This window comes from Dromiciops gliroides, chromosome 1 (assembly GCF_019393635.1).
Source record: "Dromiciops gliroides isolate mDroGli1 chromosome 1, mDroGli1.pri, whole genome shotgun sequence".
Lineage (NCBI taxonomy): Eukaryota > Metazoa > Chordata > Mammalia > Microbiotheria > Microbiotheriidae > Dromiciops > Dromiciops gliroides.
The window spans coordinates 702315144-702339381 of record NC_057861.1 but is presented as its reverse complement, the minus strand read 5'-3'; the positions used below and the strand labels follow the sequence as shown (position 1 = coordinate 702339381).

General features: G+C 51.0%; 1 protein-coding gene across 2 annotated transcripts in view; it reads left to right on the top strand.

Moving 5' to 3' along the window:
• PLXNA1 (plexin A1) overlaps positions 1–24238 on the top strand; it is a 314962-nt gene that overhangs the window by 217742 nt on the left and 72982 nt on the right. For both annotated transcript variants that reach the window (XM_044004450.1, XM_044004458.1), the window contains exons 11-19: positions 12123–12219; positions 12518–12708; positions 13795–13946; positions 15904–16024; positions 17212–17348; positions 19573–19740; positions 20634–20727; positions 22240–22479; positions 22680–22823. In XM_044004450.1, the coding sequence (XP_043860385.1) occupies positions 12123–12219; positions 12518–12708; positions 13795–13946; positions 15904–16024; positions 17212–17348; positions 19573–19740; positions 20634–20727; positions 22240–22479; positions 22680–22823 (1344 nt within the window). The remainder of the gene's footprint in view (positions 1–12122; positions 12220–12517; positions 12709–13794; positions 13947–15903; positions 16025–17211; positions 17349–19572; positions 19741–20633; positions 20728–22239; positions 22480–22679; positions 22824–24238) is intronic.

The window sequence follows — 24238 nt, the reverse complement described above, 5'->3', positions numbered from 1 at the left end:
GCCGTGTTCTGGCTAATCTAAGATTCTGATTATTAGAAAGGTACCACGCGTGGATTACCCATTTCCCAAGAATTAGAATATAATAAAACACTCTTAACAGTGAAACTACACGGCGCCTAATTGAATCTTTCTTTGATGATTCAAAAGACACTTCAGCTTCTCACGGAGCCTCCAGGCCGTCATTATGAATGTCAGTTATCATTGTGCCGTAGACACGGAGGAGTGCGGGCTAATAGAAAGGTCTGCTTAGTAGATGCCTGTGAAACAGAGAGATGGGTGTGCTTTCTGCAGGAGCATCTCTCAGCATTGAACACGGAATGAGAGGACATGGCTTGGCACACAGATCCTTATTTTATATTAAATTTTACAGGGTGTCAGATGAGACCAAGAATGACAGGAGTGAGTGTGTGTTTGCACATATGTACACACGTATGATTGTGTGCATGCTACCTGATATCATCATGGGCCCTTTTTCTTACTTATAAAATGAGGTTGCACTAGTGTCAGATTGAAGTAGAAGCTGGGCCCCATGAACAGTACATAAGCATCCCTGTCTTGCATATTGACTTAGAAAACCACACATTTACATTATCTATCTTTAATTGTATTTTGCTTTTTTTGTTAAATATTTCACAATTACATTTTTTTTTAATGAGGCAATTGGTGTTAAGTGACTTGCCCAGGGTCACACAGCTAGTAAGTGTTAAGTGTCTGAGATCGGATTTGAACTCAGGTACTCCTGACTCCAGGGCCGGTGTTCTATGCACTGCGCCACCTAGCTGCCCCACAATTACATTTTAATCTGGTTGTGGCCGCACTCTGTTTTTGTTTTTGTTTTTTTTGGTGGGGCAATTGGGGTTAAGTGACTTGCCCAGGGTCACACAGATAGTGAGTGTTAAGTATCTGAGGCCAGATTTGAACTCAGGTCCTCCTGAATCCAGGGCCAGTGCTCTATCCACTGCGCCACCTAGCCGCCCCGTGGCCACACTCTGGAGCATTGTGGGTCATGTGTTTGATACCTTTGAGTATCCTCCTGACTCTGAATCGATGATCTATCCAAGGGTCACTTACCTTCTAGAACCATGAGACTTAGAACTGGAAGAGACCTCAGAACCCCGGGGTGTTGGAACTGGAAAGGACCTTAGAACACAGAGCCAGCACTGGGATGGGGTCTTGGAACCTTGAAAGATGGTCATTTATTTAGAGATAGAAGGAGCCCTAAAGATTATTTAGTCACAGAGTTATCCCTCTGTTGCTAGATAGAGGCTACCTGGTCCAAACCCCTTCATTTTACAAATGAGGAAACTGAGGTCCAAAGAACGTGCTTGGTCCAGGGTCACGCAGATTGGAGCCCAGGTCCTCTGACTCCCAATCCAGGGCTCTTTCCGCTGTAAGCACAGGAGGGAGGTTTTGGGGAGGAATTCCTCAACTCCAGCTCTCTCATTTGATAGATGTGGAAATTGAGAGCTCAGAATTATGGGAGCTGTTTCGAGGTCACACAGTTAGGGAATGGGGATAGGACCTGGGTTTTTGAGAGCAAGGCTTCAGTTGTTGAGGCCTTCAGTGGCCACAGAGGAGGAAGAAGCCAGGTATTCCAGTGTAAGAGAAGGAAGTTATGTGGTGGCTGAGATTGCTGACTTGGAGTCAGGAACACCTGAGTTCAAATCCCACCCTGGGCGCTAGTAACTGTGTGATCCTGGGCAAATCATTTAACCTCTCTCAGCTTCTGTTTCCTTATTTGTAAGACTGGGATAATACTAGCATCTACCTCCCAGAGTTATTGTCAGGATCAAGTGAGATAACTTATGCAAAGCCCAGTCAATTAGGTGGGGCCTGGGAGTCAGGAGGACCTGAGTTCAAATCTAGCCTCACACACTTTTGAACTATGTGACCCTGTGCAAGTCACTTAAACCTGTTTGCCTCAGTTTCCTCAGATGTAAAATGAGGTGGAGAAGGAAATGGCAAACCACTCCAGTATCTTAGCCAAGAAAACCCCAAATGGGGTCAACCAAGACTTGGACACTACAAATGCAAAGTGCTTTTCACACCTTAAAATCATGACCGTCATCCCATTAACCAGGAACCTCTTGCCTAGAGATTCGGTTAAATTCAAACCAACATACGTTTCTTGAGTGCCTACTGTGTGCCAGGCACCGGAAATACAGAGACAAAAAATGTAGGGGGGGGGTCATAGGAGCATAGATTTAGGGTCAGAAGATATGGTAGACATCTTCTAGTACAACCCCCTTATTTCTAAGTAGAAGAATTTGAAGCCCATAGAGGTTAAGTGATTTGCCCAAGATCATACCAGGAGCAAGTAGCTGAACTAGGATTTGAACCCAGGTGTTTCCAAATACTTTTCCCCAATACTCTTTTAATTACTCCCATGCTGCTTGGCGAGGAAAGGTGTGTAGATTTTTAAAAAACTAGGTAATCTACAGAAGGAGAGAGAAACTATTAACAACTGGATGCGGATATGGGAAGACTTTGTGGAGGAGGTGTCACCTGAGCTGAGCCTTGAAGGGAGTGATGTTTTCAATAGGCACAGTTGAAGAGGGAGCATGTCACTGACATGGGAGGCCGGGAGGAGGGAGGCAGAAGAGCCGGTCCCCTCATTTGGCTGGATCATAGGAGGGAGTGAAGGGGAGGGCCAAGGCTGGTGAGGGATCTAAGGGCCAGATTGAGAAGAGCCTTGCGTGTTCATAATGAGGATCCCTAAAGAAAAAGATGAGTTTTATCCTGCCCCTCCTTCCCCCCAGTTTGTGCAGGCAGGGAAGTGTTTGCGGTTTGGGAGAATGAGTTTCATTAGCAGTGATTCAAAGAAAACAGGGTTTGCCATCCAGTGGGGTTATCTGGAACACTCACTTGTGGAGAACACCCGTTCCCTGATGGGGCTAGCCGAATGGGTGGTTGTGTCCACGGCCTGCCCATGTGTAGAACCTACCCTGAGTTGGAATTGGCCTTCCCATCTTCAAATTGGGGGTTCGCCAAGCACTACAGAGAAGAGGCTTTTAGGGCTTAAAATATATGAAGACTAATTAAAAAAAAAATTTTAGTTCAAGAGCTGCATTGGTTTTCAGTCATTTCAGTTGGGTCTGACTCTTCCTGACCCCATTTGGGATTTTCTTGGCAAAGATACTGGAGTGGTTTGCCATTTCCTTCTCTGGCTCATTTTACATATAAGGAACTGAGGTAAACCAGGTGAAGTGTCTTGCCCAGGGTCACGCAGCTAGGAAGTATCTGAGGCTGGATTTGAACTCAGGAAGAGGGGACTTTCTGACTCCTGGCCCAATATGCTATCCAGTGCACCACCTAGCATCCCTCAGAGCAATGTAGTCAGATGCATGTAGTAAAAAAAAAATCTGAAATATCTTATTTTTTTTTATTACTGATTTAACAGATGGTTACAGAGAATTGTGGGACATTGGAAATAATAACAATGACTAATGTTTATATGGAAGTTGAAGGCATATAAAGCACCTTACATTTATCATATCATTTATCATATCATATCACATCATATCAACTATATATGTTACGTATATTTTATCCCAAAAATATCCCTGAGAGGTAGATGCTGTTATTGTCATCTCCATTTTATAGATGAGTCAACTGAGGAAGTCTGGGGTTAAGTGATTTTCAGAATTTGAACTCATCTCCCTCGCTATGGTGCCAGTGTTCTATGCCCTGTGCTACCTGGATCGAGAGTCCAGAGCCCTGGTTCTCAGGCCTATTAGCCCTCTCTCCAGGTGTCTGTGTGACCAGCACTAAGCACAGTCCCCAGCACATAGTAGGTGCTTAATTAAATCCTGGCTGTGACTTCAGCCATCTCCTTCCTCAGTTTCCTCATCTGTCCAGTGAAGGGGTTTGAGTGGTCTGTCTCTCAGGTGCCTGTTTTTGAGAACCTGCTGGTTTATAGCTTCTTTGCTTCTGTTCTTACCTGGAGATTCCTGGGTGCCAAGGTGCCAAGGATTGTTCAGGAGGGGCCTTGAAGTAACCAGGAGAGGAACTTGGTATGTCTGGTATGTCAGGATTTGTCCCCCTTTCTCCCCCAGGCCCTGGCTCCAATCAGCTGCTGCCAGCTTTCCTTTCACTGCCCGCTGGCCGAGCCCTTCTGAGAAGCCTCCAACTAGGGAGTTTGCTTGTCCTCAGCTCCAAGGGCTCCTTGGTGCCTGTGTTTGGAATTGGTTCCCCTAACTCTGCCCTCCTGGGGCCTCCTCATCCCTCTTCTGACTTGCCCCTCATTTCTTATGTCTTCCTGGATCCTGGGCCACTCATTTTGCTTAGCCCTTCAATCAGTCGGTCCGTCACTAAACATTTATTAAGCACCTACTATGTGCTGGGCACTGTGGATGCCAAAAGAGGCAGAAGACAGTCCCTGCCCTCAAGAAGCCCACCCATGAGTGCAGTTGGCCTGCTTGGGTCTCACCTGGGCCTTGTCTTGCTCTGGCCTCCAACAGGCGCATTCTTTCACTTGTGGCTAGATTTTGAGTCAGAGGTCCTGGATTCAAATGGCGACTTTTATGATAATGATTATTATTATTAATAATAACTAGCACTTATATAGTGCTTTAAGATTGCAAAGCACTCTACAAGTATCTCTTTTTATCCTTACCACAACTCTGCGATGCAGATGCTTTGGTTATCCCCCTGTACAGATAAGGAAACTGAGGCAGACAGGTTAAAAGACCCAGCCCAAGGTCACTCCTCCAGCAAGTGTCTGACGATGGATTTGAACTCAGGTCTCCCCAACTCCCCAGGACTCTATCCACTGAATGACTTTGCCATTTAATGCCTATGTGACCTTGCTTCTGTGGGCCTCAGTTTCCATATGAGTAAAACTAGACCAGATGCCTGGCATGGTGGATAGTTCAGTTCTCTGCTCATCTGTAAAATGAATGGGGTGGGAGGGGGCATTTAGACCAGATGACCTGTAAGGTTGCTTTTTGCTCTCATTTTCAATCTGTGGTTCCTGAGTCAGGGTGATGGGGAGAGCCCAGTGACCATCAAGAGACCTTGGTTCCTGGCTATGACTGCGTGTGTGTGTGTGTGTGTGTGTGTGTGTGTGTGTGTGTGTGTGTGTGTATCTTTTCTGCTCTCTGAGCCTCAGCTTCCTCGCCTGTAAAATGGCTGTACGGTTAGTCATGCTGCCCACCTCTCCCCTCCTCCCGGAGCTGGGCTAGATTAGTGTGATCCCTGCCTTATAAGGGCGTGGTGAGGGAACTGCTAGACAAATCACTTTATGGCTGTGGATGCCCGGCTGGATTGGGGAGCATCTCTGGGGCTGGCCTGCCCCCTGTTGTCTGCCCTCAGCCCTGCGGAGGGGTTTGCATTCCTAGCGCCCAGCCCATGGTGCGGGTTGGCCCCCGGGGGGCACTGACCAGTGGAAAGAAGGGAGGAAGGATGAAGGCCTGGGAGGAGAGCAGGGATGGCTATTGCTGTCCCCACCACGCCTCACCTTTCTTGTCGGGGTTTTCCTGGGGGCCGGCCAGCATTTCCAGGCACATAAATCCCCCCCCCCCCCCCAGCACGGACCTCCATGAGCCCTAATTATGCAGTTAGGCAGGAGGAAATGAGCCTCCTGTGTTCCAGGCTCCGAAATTTCCTTTGGCGCGTGCGTCCTGGCCCTCGCTCACCAGCTCGCTCCCTTGCTTTCTCCTGGCTGGGCCCGCATTTATCTTTCCTGCAGCAGTGTTTAAAGTGAAGAGGGGGTATCAGGAGAGTTTGATAGGATCCAATTAAATTCCTGCAGATAAAATAATGATGAATTGCAGTTGAGCCCCAGCGAGACACCATGTACATTGCTTCAGTCCCCGAAGTGCTGGGAAGGAGTTGAGGTCATCAGCTACAGAAAAATAGGACACAGCTGTAGCCGCTCTGGACTTAGAGGGATACCGGGAGGGGAGGGGGCACGACAGGGAGGGAGGGGAGAGGGGGCATGACAGGAAAGGAGGGGGAGGGGCATGACAGGGAGGGAGGGGGAAGGGGGAGGGGCATGACAGGGAAGGAGGGGGAGCGGGGAGGGCTCACCTGAATACAGGAGCCAGGAAGGGGAGAGTCAGGGTGTCTGTAAGGAGTGAGACAGGGAGAGTGCAGAGCACAAGAGAGCAAGAGAGGGGAGAAGGAGGGGAGAGAGGGAAGAGAGAAGGGGAGGGATGGAAGGAATACAGAGAAAGGGAGGGGAAAGAGAGTAGGGAAAAGAGAGAGGAGGAAAGAGAAGGAAGAAAGAGAAAGGGAGGGAGAAGGAAGAGAAAAAGGAAGGGAGAGAAGAGAAAGGGAGCGAGAAAAAAAGGGCAGGAGAAAAGGGAAATGTGTTTGTCTAGAGCACATATGACAATGTATAGGGGCAGCTAGTAGCACAGTGGATAAAACACCAGCCCTGGAGTCAGGAGGACCTGAGTTCAACTCCAGCCTCAAACACTTGACACTTATTGTGTGACCCTGGGCAAGTCACTTAACATCAATTGCTTCGCAAAACAAAACAAAATTGAAAAACCAAGACAATGTATAGAAAGACAACTGATGTAGATATGGGGGAAGGGGAAGGGTACACACATTTATTAGGCACTTAGTGTATGTCAGGCACTGTGATCCTTGCAATGACCCTTCGAAGCAGGTGCTGATATTATCCCTATTTTCCATTTGAAGAAGCATAAAGCCTGACAGTGGAGGCTTACAAAGCACTTCATTTCTATACATCTGTCACCTCATTTCATTGGAACTTCCCAACAGCCCTGGGAGCATTCCCATTTAACAGATAAGGGAGCTGAGGCTCAGAGAGGATAGAGGAACCTACACGTATCAGAGTGAAGCCCAGTGGTCTCTTGGCTCCCAAGTCCTCAACAGCTCAAGTTCCACTGGGAGAGATACTATATACATTGAGAGGTTTATACAGGAATGTTTGTTTGTTTATTTATTGTTGAGGCAATTGGGGTTAAGTGACTTGCCCAGGGTCACACAGCTAGTAAGTGTCAAGTGTCTGAAACCGGATTTGAACTTGGGTCCTCCTGACTCCAGGGCTAGTGCTCTATCCACGGCACCACCTAGCTGCCCCTCAGAATGTTTATAATGTGTGTAAGGGAAGGGGTATAGGGGCATGTGTGAGTGTGTGCATGTGTATGGTGAGTGAGAGAATGTACATCTCACCCCATCCAGATTATTTATAGAATGACTCTATTTATAGAATGATTTATATGATTTTAATTTAGAAAGAAACTTATCCGTAAATAAATTTATTTATAAATTCTTTTTATATAATTATTCATAGGATGGCTTCAGATTTTGATTTTCGTTGTATGCATACACACTCTTTCCCCCTCCCCCATCTCCCTTGTTATGCTGTGGAAGCTTTCTGAGGGCAGGCTTTTTTCCTTCTTTGTCTCATGAGCATTTAGTATAGCACCTTGCACGTAGCCCATTAATAATGATGATGGTAATAGTAACTAGCAGTAACAGGATGCTTTGGAGCAAAATACTTCACAACAGCCCTGGGAGGCAGGTGCTAATAAATAAATAAATAAATGCTTTGGGGAACAAATGAATGCGTGAAGAATCCTTGTGGAAGTGAGTGACTGTGTGTGTGTGTGTGTGTGTGTGTGTGTGTGTGTGTGTGTGTGTGAGAGAGAGAGAGAGACAGACAGACAGACAGACAGACAGACAGACAGAATGCAGGAAGCAGGAAAATGCATGTGTGAAGAGAAAGGTTGATGGGGCAGTGAATAGCATACAGATGTGTATGTGTTGTATAGAACAAACATGAGATGTAATATGGCACCTTGTACAAGGAGGTCTCTGTAGTCAGTCAGTCAGCAAACATGTTCTGAGCACACATTTTTGTGCCAGGCTCTTTTCTAGGCTCTAAAGATTAAAAAAAAAATGGCAAAAAATAATTCTTCCTCAAGGAGCTCATGGGCTAAGGGGATACCCATATAAATGATGATTTTGTCTGTTGAAGACCCCATCTGTGCTTATAAGTGTACACTCATGTACAGAGAATGTGTGTGGGAGGAAGCCCGTGTGATTTAGGTATGTCAGAGGGGAAGTGTGAAGGAAGGGAGAGTGTGTGTTTTCACACCTTGGAAGGTGTCAGTGGTGGCATGGTGGATGCATAGGTGGTTGGCATCCTGTGTGAACCCTGGAGAGGATGTGGTTGCAGCTGGAGGGCCTGAGGTGTCCGGTGGGAGGCTCAGGACTGGGTCTTAGAGAAAAAGGGGCAAAGAAGCGAAGGGCTTCGTGGGGAGGTGCTAAAGAGCAAGGAGACCGTCCTTGGCCATCCCAGCAGACCAGGCTAGAATAGAGGGTGTACATGGGGAAACAGAGGATCCTTGGGAGGGGCCTGGGGGCCAGACCAGATGGCCTGCGAGGCTCTCTCTGACTTCCCACCCCATGAAAATGAGTGGCCATGATTCTGGTCTCTCATCCTAGCTGGTCCCTCGCTCAGTAAGATGTGCTGGATGTTGTTGCTAGAACCACCTTCATGCCATCTGCAGCTACGGAATCTCACTGTTCTGTCCATGTGGAAGATCCTGGGATGGTAGCTTTGGACCTCGAAGGGACCTTAAAAGTCATCTGGTGGGGGGGCAGCTAGGTGGCACAGTGGATAAAGCACCAGCCCTAGATTCAGGAGGACCTGAGTTCAAATCCAGCCTCAGATACTTGATACTTACTAGCTGTGTGACCCTGGGCAAGTCACTTAACCCTCATTGCCCCGCCCCCTCCAAAGTCATCTAATCCTGTCTTGTCAAACTCACATGGGAAGAGATTCCTTCAGGGGGCTCATATTCACCTAGAAAACCACAAATTCACATTATCAGTTTTATTGTATTTTTATTTATTCTGTCAAACCTTTCCCAAGGTTATAGTTTTTTTTGTTTTTTTTTTTTTTAGTGAGGCAATTGGGGTTAAGTGACTTGCCCAGGGTCACACAGCTAGTAAGTGTTAAGTGTCTGAGGCCGGATTTGAACTCAGGTCCTCCTGACTCCAGGGCCGGTGCTCTATCCACTGCGCCACCTAGCTGCCCCCCAAGGTTATAGTTTAATCTGGTTCCACAGGTTCTGACCTAGTCTAACCTTCACATCTGATTTAGGAGGAAACTGAGGCCAGGAGAGATTAAGTGCCATTGTTGTTTGTTGTTGTCGTTTTTTCCTGACCACATTTGTGGTTTTCTCGGCAAAGATACTGCAGTAGTTTGCCATTTCCTTTACCAGCTCATTTGACAGTTGAGGAAATTGAGGCAAAGAGGGTGATGTGACTTGCCCAGCTAGTAAGTGTCTGTGCTCAAATTTGAACTCAGGTCCTCCCGACTCTAGAATCAGGCTCTCTCCACTGTACCACCTAGCTGCCTCACTCAGAGTCTAACAGGTTACAGTAAATGTACCAAGATTCACACTCGGGTCTCTGAGTACCTCTCTACTCTGTCTACTGCATAGGTGTTAGAAGGAGATGAGCTTCTTGCCTGTATCCCCAAGGGTTAATATATCCCTCTCCCCCCCATCCCACACCCCCTTCCCCCAATGCAGCCCATTTCTGGGGGGGAAGCCATAGCCAAGAGATGCCAGAAAGCTTTCTAGACAGCCACAGGCTGGAAGCCTCTCCACTCGGCCCAGGCCCCAAATGAGACGTGTCACGGTACAAATTGGAAATGCCAGTTTCAGTTAGAAGCCTTCACTGCCCATCGATCAGCTCAGCCCCGACCCTGTCCCCACTCCATTCTTCCCAACACCAGACCCTCAAAGTGCTCCTGACCCCTTCCAATGGGGGCCTCCCCAGTCCCCGATGTTGCCCTGCCCTCGTCCCTTACAGAGAGAGGTCTCTTCTTCTTCCCCTCCCCGCCCTCCCTCACTCTGGCTTGGATCTGCTCAGGTGTTTCACCCGAGGTTTTCTCACTTGTTCTCTGTATAATAGACCCCTCAAACATCAGAACTAGAAGAAGGGGGCTTGGAAACCATGTCGTCTTTAGTTCTTTACCTGGTTTTCTTTTTCATTGGCATTTGGTGACTGTATTTCAGCATCATTAGTTTCCTTCGCAACCTCTGAATTGGACTCTATGCATTTAGAAACTTTATTCTGAGGAGGGGTCCGTAGGTTTCAAAAGACAGTGCCCAGGGGGTTGTGACACAAAAATCAGTAAGAATTCCTGATCCAGGCCATTTGGCACTGGAGGCCCGGGAGGCCCCAGTCAAGGCTAGGCTGCTCACCGTGCCCCCAGGCCACCTGTTGTCTAGCTCATCACCCTCCCTCCCATCTCTGCCTATGGAAATCCTTCCAGACCTGAATGAACTTGGGGCATTTTCAGGAAGCTTCTCCTCTGGGCCTCCATTTCCTCATCTGTTCAGGGTTTGGATTTTCTGTCCTTCCAGCTCTGAATCTAGCTGTTTCATGGGCTTCCCCAGGCTCCCCCTGCTCCAAACCCACTGGGTTTGGCTGCCCCCCTCCCCTTTTTTTTTTAGTGAGGCAATTGGGGTTAAGTGACTTGCCCAGGGTCACACAGCTAGTAAGTGTTAAGCGTCTGAGGTCGGATTTGAACTCAGGTCCTCCTGACTCCAGGGCCAGTGCTCTATCCACTATGCCACCTAGCTGCCCGTTGGCTGCCCCTCTTAAAGGTTCCATTCTCCACTCCCATTGTTGCTTCTCTACAGCCAGACTGTAAGTGCCCTGAGGGCAGGCAGCCACTGTCTCCGGGATATCCCACCCAGCATTCTTTCTCCTGCCTATCCAGGCTGTGGTCCCATCCTTGCCTTCCCCTCTGGGAATTCCCGGGCTTCCTTTAAAGCCTGCTAGAAGTGCACCCACCCCCACACCTTTACACTGCCCACCTGGCGGGCATCCTGGGGGAACAGAAGGAGGAGAAGAGTTTTCATGGAAGAAGTGACACTGAGCCTGGGCATTGAAGGAGGAGGGGGATTTTGACAGAGATATCCACAAGATATCCCACCCCGAGGAATTGTGAGCAGAGGCACCAGCCTAGGAGAAGATAAAGTTTGTTTGGGGGAACAGGGAGAAATCTTGTCTCCCTGGGACAGGGGGATGTTTATGAGGGAGCCAGTGGAGATGAGACTGGAAATTCATGTTGGGACCAGCTGTGGAGGGCTTTGGATGCCGGGCTAAAGAATCAGGGCAGCAGGTGTAAGATGTAACTTTATCTGGAGTGGACATCAGAAGTCAAGGCATCTAACCTAAAAGATGGGGAAGACATGGATAAAATGAAAGAGCAGCTGCTCACTAGTGCTCATTAAGGATGGGCCTGGGAGGGGGGGGGGTCAGGGAGGGCTTCCTGGAGGAGGTGGTGTGTGAGCTGGCATTTACAAAGGTGGAGAGGAGAGTAACAGGAATCCATGGTGGAGATCAGGATGGGGGACAGGGGATATTGATGAGCACAGATGCTCTCTGCCCAGGAAAGAGCAGGACCTGTGATGTGACCCACTGGGGGTCTGGATGAGCCCAGCCTAGGCAGAGTCTGACCTTGCATGGCCAGCAGAGGCAGGGCCAGTGGGTACCAATCATTAGGAAATTTTTCTGGTAGAAGGAAGGGTCCCCCTCTCTGAAGGGGTGGGGATGGGGTCAAGGAGGGAGGCAGGGGCCAGAGAATAGATGTCATACAAAGCTGGACAGATCTACTGAGGCAGAGTTGTACGTGTGGGTCAGTTGCTGGTCAAGTTTCAAGTTGAGGGTGTCTGCTGAAAATTAGGGAGCTTAGATACAGGATCTCCGGGGAAGTCAGCCCTTTGTTTGGTGGCTTTAGGGAAAGTTTAGGGTCTTTTTTTTGGGGGGGGGGGCGCATGCCCTCCCTGCAGAGCCTGGGAGCTCACAAGTAGGGCTGCTGACCCAGCCGACGTGCTGGGCCTGGCTGGAGCAGAGGTGTGGAGCCAGGGAACTGCCCCTGGGGCCTGAAGCTGGCCCAGGGGCTAGAGTGTGGAGCTGAGCTTAGAGGAGGGTTGGGAAGCTGGGGGTCAGGGGTGACCTCAGTTTTGGGAGCCTTCCCTACACATTGGCCACATGACCCTCAGTCCTTCAGAACTTCCCCACTGGAGGCTCTGGGCTGTTTTCCCCAGTCCTGGCTTCTCCCTGGTGTCAGCCTTATGAGACTGAAGCCCCTCATCACCCCTCTTTGTTCCCTCCCACAGTACACCTACGAAGGGAATGACATCAGCGACCTGCCCGTCAACCTCTCTGTTGTGTGGAATGGCAATTTTGTCATTGACAACCCCCAGAACATCCAAGGTGAGTGGAGGGGACTGGCCCCCTCCTGTCCATGACCTTGGCTTGGATGCTCCCTTCCATGTTCTGTGGAGAGCTTTGAGGGGGGGAGAAGGAAGGGGGGGGGGAGAACTGAGGGATTATGGGTAGGAGGACCCTGCTAGGACCCTGGAGTGGTAGAATGAAGGATTGATTTGGAAAGGATGAAAGGGCTCGGGTCAGCACCGCTCTGCAAGCTCACCCCTGCCCACCCCTGTCCTAAGCAGCCACAGCAGAGAAGTCATGGGCCCTCCCTGACCCCTGCCTCTCCTCTGACCCTCAGCTCATCTGTATAAGTGTTCTGCCCTCCGTGAGAGCTGTGGCCTCTGCCTCAAAGCTGACCCGCGGTTCGAGTGTGGCTGGTGCGTGGCCGAGAAGCGCTGTTCTCTGCGCCACCACTGCCCTGCCCCGGACATTGGTTGGATGCACGCCAGTAGCGGAAACAGCCGATGTGCAGACCCCAAGATCCTCAAGGTAGGACAGGTGTCCTGGAGAGGGGAGGGGAGGGAGGAGGAGGGATCTTGGTTGTGTATAGGGGTCCAAGATGCGGATGATGAAAGGAAGGAGCATGGGATGCCAGGACTCATTGGATTTGCTTTGTTCCCTGGCTGGTGACCTTATTCTCACGGCCAATTTCATTCTCAGACCGAGCCCTGCCCCTGGCCAGAGACTGACCTCTAATTCTGCTCACAGGTTGACCCACTAGTCCCAGCTGCAGTCTGACCACTAATCCTGACCACAGACTCACCCCGTCTGCTGCAGTCAGTTTGACCACAAACTATGGCCACAGCTTGACCACAGACTCTCCTGACTATTTGACCATATTATGACTACAAGTGTTGGCCATAGGCTGACCCTTCACCCTGGAAACAGGCTAAACCCTGGCTATGTGTTATACAAAAAAAGGGCCCTTGATCACAAGATGTGAGAATTGGGATCCCTCCACTTGATCCCAATGCCTCCTCTCTCACTAGTAACATGATTGATTGTGAGTCCATTCGTGCCCCAGGGGCATGGGGTCAGGTTTGTGTCCCGAGCTGGGTATGCTGTGCTTCTGGGATCTCCCTGAGGTTCCACGGGCATGCAGAGGCTCATTCACCTGGGCCCCGCGTCCCACACGAGGCTCTAATAGATAAACCAGAGAGGAAGAAGAAATCGATCATATCCCTCTAGGGTTTGTCCCTTCTCACCAGGAGTGCCTTTCCAGGGGAGAAAGGTCCCCCTCTTTGCCACATGGATGGTCAGTCAGAAAAACCCCCCAGGGCCAAGTCTCAGACCGAATAAATGAGCTCCTAAGAGACAAGGATTCTGCTGGACACTTGGACCACTGGGCATCTCATCCTTCTGACCTTGCCCCACTTGCCTGGCCTGGTCCTCTACCCATCTCTATAAGAGCTTTGCCTAAAAGCTGACCCACAGTTTGAGTGTGGTTGGCATATGGCCAGGAAGCCTTCTCCCCCTCCCCGCCCCCCCCCCCCAGCTGGCCACACAAACCATGCTCTACCAACCCCCTGGCCTCGCCTGGAGGCCATATCGTTGTTCCTTTTCCTTTCTCCTCAGCTTTCACCAGAGACAGGCCCACGGCAAGGCGGTACTCGGCTCACCATCACCGGCGAGAACCTCGGCCTGAAGTTCGAGGATGTGAGGCTGGGTGTGCGTGTGGGGAAGGTGATATGCAATCCCATCGAGAGTGAATATATCAGTGCCGAGCAGTGAGTGGGGCAGCGGGTTAGGGAGGAGAACTCAGGGTTGGGGGTGGGGGTTGGGGGGAAGGCTGATAGATGATGGAGAAAGGGCCCCTGTCTCGCCGATGCTCTTGGATCCCCTGACCCAGCTCCTGGGGAGGAATATGATGAATGCAGTCATCACAATATCCTTCCCAGAGGCCTTCCACATGTACTGTTTCATTTAATTCTCACCTCAGGTGTGAGGAGGGCAGGGCAAGAAATAGCATGCCCATTTTATTGTTTGTTTGTTTTTTTTTAGTGAGGCAATTGGGGTTAAGTGACTTGCCCAGGGTCACACAGCTAGTAAGCGTCAAGTGTCTAAGGTCGGATTTGAACTCAGGTCCTCCTGACTCCAGGGCCCATGCTCTATCCACTGTGCCACCTAGCTGCCCCAGCATGCCCATTTTAGAGGCGAAGAGTGAGGCTCAAAGAGTGAAAATCACTAAGACACGGGCGAGGATTAGAATGCAAATCTCCCAGCTCCCTATTCAGGGCCCTTTCTTGAGGATGGTAAAAAGCACAACGGACGTGTCAGGAGACCCTTTGAAGCGCGGTCGCCATTTACCATTAGGTGACCCGAGGGAGGCGCTCTGCAGGCTTCACTTTCCAAATCTGTGAAATGGGGACATTCACATTGACACACTGTGTCTCTGTTGTAAGTGCCCAGGCATTTGCTTGTTGTCTCCCCGATCAGGACGTGAGCCCCCAGGGAAGGCAACTCTTTTCTTTCTATTCCTTTGTACCCCTGGTACACAGTAATCACTTAAAAATGCTTGTTAACTGACTGAGTGACTGATGACTGCCTCAGTTGCCTCTCAGAGATAATGGGAATAAGGAGCTTTGTAGACCCTAAAGCTGCATAGAAATGATGATGAAGAATTATTCTTCATTATCTCCACTGCACCTGGATACCTTCCATTGAGATCAGTGGATTTTGGTTCCCAGGCTGATGGGCCAAGCAGGCCTGGGAGGAGGTGTGTGTGTGTGTGGGGTCCCATTTTGCCAGTGATCCTCTTTCTTTCCTGGAGCTGAGACCCCTGCCCCTTCTGGGACCCTGGGGGCCCTGCTAGAGCTTGGAACATTAGCAAACTCAGCGTGTGAGTCATTCCCTAGAATAGTCTCATCTCATTCAAGCCTCAAAGGATCACAGGGCCTAGTGCTAGAACACAGCTTAGAGATTATCTCTGTCCTTTTCTAGAGAAGTGAACTGACTTTTCTAAAGTCACCCAGAGTGTGCATAGTAAAGCTGTTGTGTCTGGCACACAGTAGGTGCTAAATTAATGCTTATTGTTTGGGTGAACTAGGATTCAAACTCAAATCTTCTTGACTTAGAATCTGCTGTCTCTTTGCAGTGTTTCTCACTAGCCTCATTTGCAAAGGGTGAATATCTTGGGGAGTTGAGTGTGGGGGGGAGGAATGGGCCTTGAAAAGGTTAGTAATGTAGATTCTGGCCTAGTTTGCAAAGGGTCAGCTCAAGAGAGAATGGGTGGACAGAGTGCTGCCCTGATTCAGGGCCTCCTCTGACACTGACTGTGTGACCCTGGAAGTGGTTATATCCCTCATCTGAAAAATGGAGGGATTGAACTCAGTGACCTTAAGTCCCTTCTGGCTGTGTGACCTGGAGAGGGCCTTTCCAGGCTGCCCCACCCTGAGCCAAGAACACACTTCCATTCTGACCCTCACATCAGGGTGAAATGGAAAGAATGGAGTCAGAGGTCCCGGGTTCAAATCTTGGTACTGTCGTCTTTGCGTCTATGGACAAGTCACTTCTGGTGCTCTGTTTCCCCAAGTATAAAACGAGGACATTGGACCAGAAGACCTCAGAGGTTTTTCCTGGCCTGGTTAGGTCTCTGCTCCCAGACAGACTCCTGCTCCTTCATCCGCCCCCACCATCCTCCTCTCGCTGAGAGCAAACAGCACTGACCACCTTGGCTTCCCCCAGGATCGTCTGTGAGATTGGAGATGCGAGCCCCAGCCGAGCTCACGATGCCCTGGTGGAGGTGTGCGTGCGAGACTGTTCCCCTCACTACCGCGCCATGTCCCCCAAGAGGTTCACGTTTGTGGTAAGACGGTCCTTGCCTTCTTCCCCGGCCCGTTGGCCAGCCTCACTCCTCAGAGCAGCCCATCGCTACCCTGCCAGAGTCCTCCGAGTCAGAGAGTCCGCAGAGACCTCTGTTCCTTCTAGGGGAAGCCAGAGAGGGTCACTCCCTTCAATGGATACCTAGTTAGCATCCACTCTGGGCCAGGCCCCCTTGCCTTGGGGGACTCAGCAGTCCTGGGGACATAGGCCTCTCACACTGGTACAAATAAGAGGGTGCAGTCAGGCCTGTTAGCCCCTGGGGCTCACTCTGCACTCCAGACAAGCTCATGAAGGGGAGTGACCCTGGTCAGTGCCTGCTGTGGAAGCTTGCGCATGGGAGGCATTTCATGAATGTTTTGGGGTAAATGACTGTCAGTGATTGCACAGCCTGCCTTAGAGATCCATTCTGGCATACCGAAGTGGAAGAGGCCTTAAACTATGGAATGGTAGAGCTAAAAAGGACCTTAGAATGTGGAATGGGGAGCCCCGAGGGGTGCTAGAATAGAGAATGGGGAAGGCCTTAGAATCTAGAATGCCTGAGCTGGGTGGGGCCTGAGGCTATAGAAGGGGGAAGCTGGGCAGAAGCATCTAGGTTAACCCCTCTATTTTATAGGTCTCAAGACTGAGGTCCCGAGGGGTGGTGACTTTGGGATCACCCCATTTGTTCTTAGCAGGGCCGAGATTAGAACCCAGGTCAACCAAGAGCCAGCCCCACGCTTCCCCTACCACACCACACCGTCTGGAATGTATTCTTAGAGTTCTCAATGGGGAGGAAGCCAGTTACCTTCAGATGGAGTTCCACTAGGCAGGGAAACATAAAAATAAATGTACCTTGCATTTGTGCAGACCACTCTATTTACTGTTCTGGATGGAAGGAGGAACGTGCCCATTTACACACTGGGCACACTGGAAGCCTGGGGTTGCTAAGTGACTTCCCCAAGGCTGCACGGTATTCCTCAAAGTGGGACAAGCCCCAGGCCGCCTCAGGCGGTGTTCTTGGGGCCTGGGAGGGTTGCTTCGTTCTGGCTTCCTCCTCCCTCTCCTGCCACCATGACCCCCACCTCACCAACCATGTCCTCCTGAACTTGAGTCTGAGCGGGTATCTCCGTGGTCAGCCCCCCATTCCAGAGCACCCAGCAGTCTTCCCTAACCTCGTCCTTTTCTCTGCAGACCCCCACCTTTTACCGGGTGACCCCTGCTCGCGGTCCACTCTCTGGGGGTACCTGGATTGGTATTGAGGGAAATCACCTGAACGCTGGCAGCGATGTGGCTGTCTCCATCGGGGGCCGGCCCTGCACTTTCTCCTGGTACGTTGAGCAGTGGGTGTGGGGGCTCACTGCAGGGAGATGGCAGGGTGGGGGTGGGGGGCTGCACTCAACCGATGTGGGCGGGTTGGGGGTGGGCCTCGGGGCTGTCATGGAAACCGAAGAGACGCTCTCGTCGGGAAAAGCTGCCATGTTGAACCTGGGTTAGGGGAACTATCACCATGGAAACTCAGAGGAGGGGGAAGGTTACCATGGAAACCCCAGGGATAGAGGAGGGGAGGCAGCGAGAGATGGGGAAGGCTGGAGGCAGGGCTATGCCAGGAGCCATCGGGCGAGGCCGGGGGGGCAGGGTCCCTCACAGACTGGCCTTGAGGGGGCCCAACGTGGAGCAGGGCGGCCAGTGGGAGGGGGTGAGGCCTGGCATTGTGAGAACACTTCAGTTCCAGTCAGCTCTCGGGCTGGCTCATGCCCAGTCACTCTCTTCCAGGAAAAATGAAGCTGGGGGAAAAAGTATTTAAATTTTTTAGTTTTTTTTTTTTTTTAAGAGAGAAAAAAAGAAATGTTAACAAAAGCCCCTAGGCTCGAAGTGGATAATTTTTAGATTAGGGATGATAATGGAGCGGCTCTTTAAATATTTTCCTGCGGTAATTACCAGTTATCAGCACTAATCATTGCTGTTTGCAGCAGCCCAGGGCCCGCGTAGAGATGCTGGCATCAGTTTGGGAGGGGTGTGTGTGTCTAGGCTGGCACCTCCCTTTCTGTGCCTGCACAGTTGGTATAGCTGAGCCTTGATTACCTGACACTGCTTAGGGGAGTGATGGGAAATTTGCCTTATTGAATCACTGAGGGGTGACCTTTTGGTGTTTTATCCCTCATGTCTTAGAAACCTTTGTGTCCTTGGTGAGGGAGTGGGAATGATTCTGTATAGCCCATCCCCACTGTGGGAAAGAAGAGTGTGGTGGTGTGTGTGTGAGAGAGAGAGAGAGAGAGAGAGAGAGAGGGAGAGAGAGAAAGTGCGTGTGTGTGTGAAAGAGATAGAGAAGGAGAAAGTGTGTGTGTGTGTGTGTGTGTGTGTGAAAGAGAGAGGAGAAAGTGTGTGTGTGAGAGAGAGAGAGAGGGAGAGAGAGAAAGTGAGTGTGTGTGTGTGTGTGTGTGTGTGTGTGTGTGTTGGAAAGAGAACTTTTAATGGAGAGAATAGAGGCCCGGTACAGAGGGTCTGCACAATTGTATTATAGAATAGAGACAGAAGGGACCCAGTCATTCAACTCAAACACCTCATTTGACTAATCAGGGAACTGAGGGAGGGCCAGAGGTGGGAAGAGACTCCAAATCTCTGACTTGGTAACTGAATGGGGACTCTAACCAAAGTGCTCTTTCCATGTTGCTGTGCTTAGAGGAAAAATAAAGAGGCTGATGGCTGAGGGAGATACTGAGGATGAAAGAGAGAGGGACTCAGCAGGAACAGAAACGAAAGGAAGCTGATCCTCGGGGAAGACTGGGATAAATCCTGGCTCTCTTGTGTCCTACCCCCAGTCACAGACACTTGGCCGAGTGTGTGTACACACACGATTTTCACCTGGCACATGTGTTCTGTTGGTGATTTTAGTCTATTTAGTGGTGTTGGTTTTTTGGGGATGTGATGTTTTGAGCAGGGGGGTGGGTCCAGAGATCCCGGGCAGATAACTCCTGGAAGGGGTCTGGGTCTCATCTTCCCCCGGCTCAGGTGGAGGCAGAGGTAAAGACGGGCAGTGCTTAGGTTCCAGAAAGAGATTGGAGTCTAGGTGAGGAAGGCAGTTGTGGAGGCTGGAGGAGGTGAATGGAGCTGACTTGTCCTGTCCTGGGGTAGATCCAATCCTGGACCCCTGAGTGACCCAGAGGATGGAAACTGGCAGCAATCATGTTTGAGCTGTGCTTGTCCCTCTGTGTATTTTGTGATATCGTCCAGCTGAAATGAATTCATCTGTTTATTTCTTATGGGCATCTTCAGGATAAACACTAGAATTTGTTTCCTTCCATTTCGAGTGGGGCGGGTGTAAGGGAAGGTTTACTAAAAGCCCAGGGGTGCAGACACCTCCCAATCTCATCTAATATCCTTATTTTATGGATGAGGGAACTGTGGCCCAGAAAAGACTGGTGGTTTGTCCAAAGCCAGCTGACTTCTAAGGACCAAGGGTCACATTCGAACTCAGGGACTGATTCTAGATCTGATGCCCTTTCCCCTAGATCGTGTTAGCTGCTGCTGACCTCTCCCCATTTTGTCCCCCAGGAGGAATTCCCGGGAGATCCGCTGCCGCACCCCACCAGGCCAAAATCCTGGTGGTGCCAACATTGTCATCAACATTAATCGGGCTGAACTCAGCAACTCTGATGTGAAATACAACTACACCGAGGACCCCACCATCCAGAAGATCGACCCTGAGTGGAGTATCAACAGGTAGAGGACAGAGAGGCAGCCAAAGGGGGAAGGGTCTGAGGCCCCACCTGGGACAAGGTGGTCAGCCTGATAGCTTGCGGGCCTTGGAGCAGGAAGACCAAGACTCAAATCCCACCAGCATGCTATGGGACCCTAGATAACCGCCTTAATGTCTCTGGGCCATAGTTTCATCATCTGTGACTTGAGGGGGCTGGACTAGAGGGGGCTTCTAAGGACCCTTCTGCCTCTAAATCTGGCATCCTCACAAAAACTGGTCAGGGGAGCCTGTTGCTCGACCCCGGGAGCTGTTAGTAGGTGCTTTGGAGATGGGAAGTCATGGGCGCTGGAGGCGAGGGGGTGGCTCGGAGCCTTCAGCAGGCCTTCCCGCTGTGGGTGATTCCTAGCTGAGATGAGTTCCAAGGAAAGCTTTTCTCTCTGCCAGTGAATGCATATGGTGCGTCGGTCAGAAGCAGGTCTTCCGTGAGTCCTCATGGTGGGGGCAGGCAGGCCCCCAGCAGCGACACCAAGTGTTGTGAAGCTGCTCGACTCGGGTGCCCCAAAGCATCGGCTGCCTCTCCTTTTATCAGATGGTCCCTGTTCTGTTTTATCTTTAATTGTCTCATCTCACTCTGTGTATTTTAATCTGTAAACCGTCTCAAATCTTTCTGGAAGTGGGCCTGGTACAAGTCGAACAGCCGCATAGATGAAGGGATGTTGGTTTGGGCCTGCTGTACCCATTGGGATCCTGAGCTGTTTTAGATTTTCTCAGGAGGGAGGGATGGAGCCAGCCCCTTCCCCAGCTTAGCTCCATGTAGAGCTGGAGAGCGAGGTCCCCAGGGAGGACACTGGGTGGGTTGGGAGGTGGCAAAGAGTTCCCACCCCCCGGATGACCCGTGTATCCCTCTGGCCCCCAGCGGCGGAACACTCCTTACCGTCACGGGCACCAACTTGGCCACTGTCCGAGAGCCCCGGATTCGTGCCAAGTACGGCAGTGCTGAGAGGGAGAATGTGAGTATTTGCCCCTGTGTGCAGGCCTGGTGGGGGGGTGTGGGACTAAAACATGAACATGTCAGCCCAGGCCCAGCCTCTGTCCTCATATATACTTGGGTCTAACCAGCCAGTCTCAATCCCCACAGAGCCTTCACAGTCTGGGGCTTCCATATTTGTTGACCAATACTGACCGACCCACACCTTCTCATCCCCTATAGCGTTCGAGTCTGTGTTGTTTATTACAATTGACCACCCACCTACACTGTTACTAAGGTGTCCTGCATGCGAGTCTCGTAGCCCTGATCGCTAGGATCAGTCTCTTGTCCATCCCTGTGTGCTCCCCATCATCCAGTGCAGGGCCTGCCCCTGTGGTGGAGGTCAGCAGAGCCTCCATTGGATGGTTTGTCTGTGGGCTGAGTGTCTTCCTTCACGGGTCAGCAGCTACCTGGGCCTGGGGATTTTCTTGGAATCCCTCCAGTATTGCAAGAACACACCGCGGCCTTCTTGCCTCCCTCCAGAAATGCCGCTGGCTCTGGAATGGAGAGCACCACCCATTTCTGTCTCCCACATCTCCAGCGGCATCACGCAGAGCAGAGCTCTGGCTGATGGACTAGGTCAGGAGGCCGCTGTGTCCGGAGCAGGACAACCCACTTCCCCAGATTGCGTAGGCCATCTGTCCGTCGCTCAGGTCACCAATCCTTTAAACAGAACGGCCTCCTGACATCTATCCCACATCTGTCCCTTTGGAATATCTGCCCACCGTTCCTGGTCCTGGCCTCTGGGGCCAAGTCTGCTCACACACGACCGCCTTCAGCTACTTGAAGGGGGCCGTTATGTGTCCCTGGGCTTTCTCTTTGCCAGGCTAAACACGGTCGGTTTCTTGAACAAGTCCTCATGTGACACAATTAAATCAGCAAGCCTTTATTTTTTTAATACGTTTTTATGAATATTTTCTGTTCCTTGCATCCCCATAGTCACCCTGTATCCCTCCCCCTTGCCCACACCCTCTCAGAGAGGCATCCCCTGTGACAGATCAGGAAGTCTTTCCTGAGGCTCTCCATGGGGGTCTCTTGTGCCCTCAGCCCCGTGCTGAGGAACAAGGACCACAGAGGTGTGTGTGTGTGTGTGTGTGTGTGTGTGTGTGTGTGTGAGAAACAAGGGGAGGAGGAAGGGATGAAGATCCTGCCTTGGTGGGGGCTTGTCTTCTAGTGGGGGGGGGGGGCGGGAGATGAGCCAGGAAGACAGAGAGCAGTACATGATGGTCTACAGAGACAGGCAGGAATTTATAGTCCTGCAGCAAGCTTTCAAGGAGTTCCAAGGAAGAGCCGCAATCTGCCTGTGAGACCCAGAGCCGGGCCTATGCTTCTGCATTTGCCCCATGCTTCCTAGGAGGGGAATTGGAGACGAAGGGAGGGCCAGGGCACTGGCTGCCCAGTCATCCCTCCAGCCCCACCAAACCCCTCCTCAGATGCAGAGGTCATCCTTGACCATGCAAAACCAATCCGCTTTTTCTTTGCCCTGCATCCCCAGACGTGTGTCGTGTACAACGACACCACCATGGTGTGCCAGGCTCCCTCCATCGACAACCCCACCCGTAGCCCCCCTGAAATGGGCGACCGGCCAGACGAACTGGGCTTCGTGATGGACAACGTGCGGTCCCTGCTCATCATCAACAGCACCAATTTCCTCTACTACCCTGACCCCGTCTTCGAGCCCCTCAGCCCCTCTGGTATCCTGGAGCTCAAACCCAGTTCCCCCCTCATCCTCAAGGTAGGCGTGCGGCCCTGACGTTTCTGATGGCTGCCATTTTGGGCTTTGAAGTCCACATCTTGGGGGAGTGAGGGAGCGGGTACGAGGCAGGGCCAGGCAACTATGGATGGAATCTGAAAAGAGAGGGGATGTTTAGGGGGAAGAGGAATTCAGTGGGAGGTGTGGTCTCACAGTATTAAACAGCCCCCCTCTTCCTCCAGGGCCGGAACCTTCTCCCTCCTGCATCAGGGAACTCCAGACTCAACTATACGGTGCTCATTGGCTCCACCCCTTGTGTGCTGACCGTGTCTGAGACCCAGCTGCTGTGTGAATCGCCCAACCTCACCGGTCAGCACAAAGTCACGGTATGTGTGCCTGCTGAGGGCCCCTGAGCTCCATGGCCCTTCATCCATTTATGTGTGCCAATGTTCATTTCTTAAGCACTTGCCGTGTGCCCCACAGCTAGGCAGGAAACACAGAGTCATCATGGTCTGGTGGAGAGAACATTAGACTTGGGGTCAGAGAATTTGGGTTCAGATCCTGCCTCTGCCTCTGTGATTTTGGATCAGGTATTTCACTTCTTAGGGCTTCAATTTCTTTGTAAAATGAGGTTAGACTAGATCAGGGCTTCTTAAACTTTGTCCACTTGTGACCCCCTTTTTGCTCCAGAAATTTGTATGTGACCCTGAGAATATGGGCCAAATTTTTCACAACCTCCACATTCAGTTATTCAACCCCATATCGGGTCATGACCTGCTGGTTAAGAAGTTGGGGACTAGGGGGCAGCTAGGTGGCACAGTGGATAAAGCACCAGCCCTGGAGTCAGGAGGACCTGAGTTCAAATCCGGCCTCAGACACTTAACACTTACTAGCTGTGTGACCCTGGGCAAGTCACTTAACCTCCATTGCCCCACACAAACAAAAAACAAAACAAAACAAAAAGCAAAGAAGTTGGGGACTAGATGATCCCTTCAAGTCCTTTCCATTTCTAAGCCTAAGATGCTCTCTCTGTCCTGGGCCTAAGAGTGGCTGGACCAAGGTGCAAGACCAACCATGGCTGGATAGCCATGGCAGACCTGGGACTCAAATTCAGGCCTCTTGACTTACAAATGTGGTGCCTCCCTCTTGTACCGTACTATCTCGGGCCCACCCTATCTGCCCTCCTTTCCGCAGCCCCTGCTGCTTGTGGGCTCTTTGGAAGATAAGATGATCTTTAACTGGTTAAATCCGGTGTGCCTTAGGCCAGTGCACTCCTCAGGTGGGCTGCTGATGGGCCTGTTCCCTGGCTACAGACTGTCCACCTGTCTCCAGCCCCACTCGCATCCTCACCCCCTCCCTTTTCCACTCTAGTCACAGACTGAGTCCCTCCATCCCCGGCCACTTATTGAGACCCACCTCTAAGGAGATGCTGAGTCTTACTCCCAGCTGCAGGCCAGAAAGGTGTCCGGGGAAGAGCTGGATGGCTTTGCATGGTCCGTCCCTACTTGGGAAGACCCAAGCCTTGGAAAGCACGACCCCTCCCCCCAGAGGGGTCTTGGTTTCAGCTCTGATCGTGAAGGACTTTTGGTCGATTCTTGTCTAGAGAGAGGCCGTACAGCCTGGGGGATAAAGTGGTGGGCTCGGGGCCCAAAGACTCAGGGTTGAGTCTAGATTTTGTGATTTGGGGCCAAGCATTTAATCTCTATGAGACTCCGTTTTCTCCTGGAGAGAATACTTACATGACTTTCCTTACAGTGCCATTAAGAGGAAAGCATTTTGTAAATCATAAAGGTTTATAGCA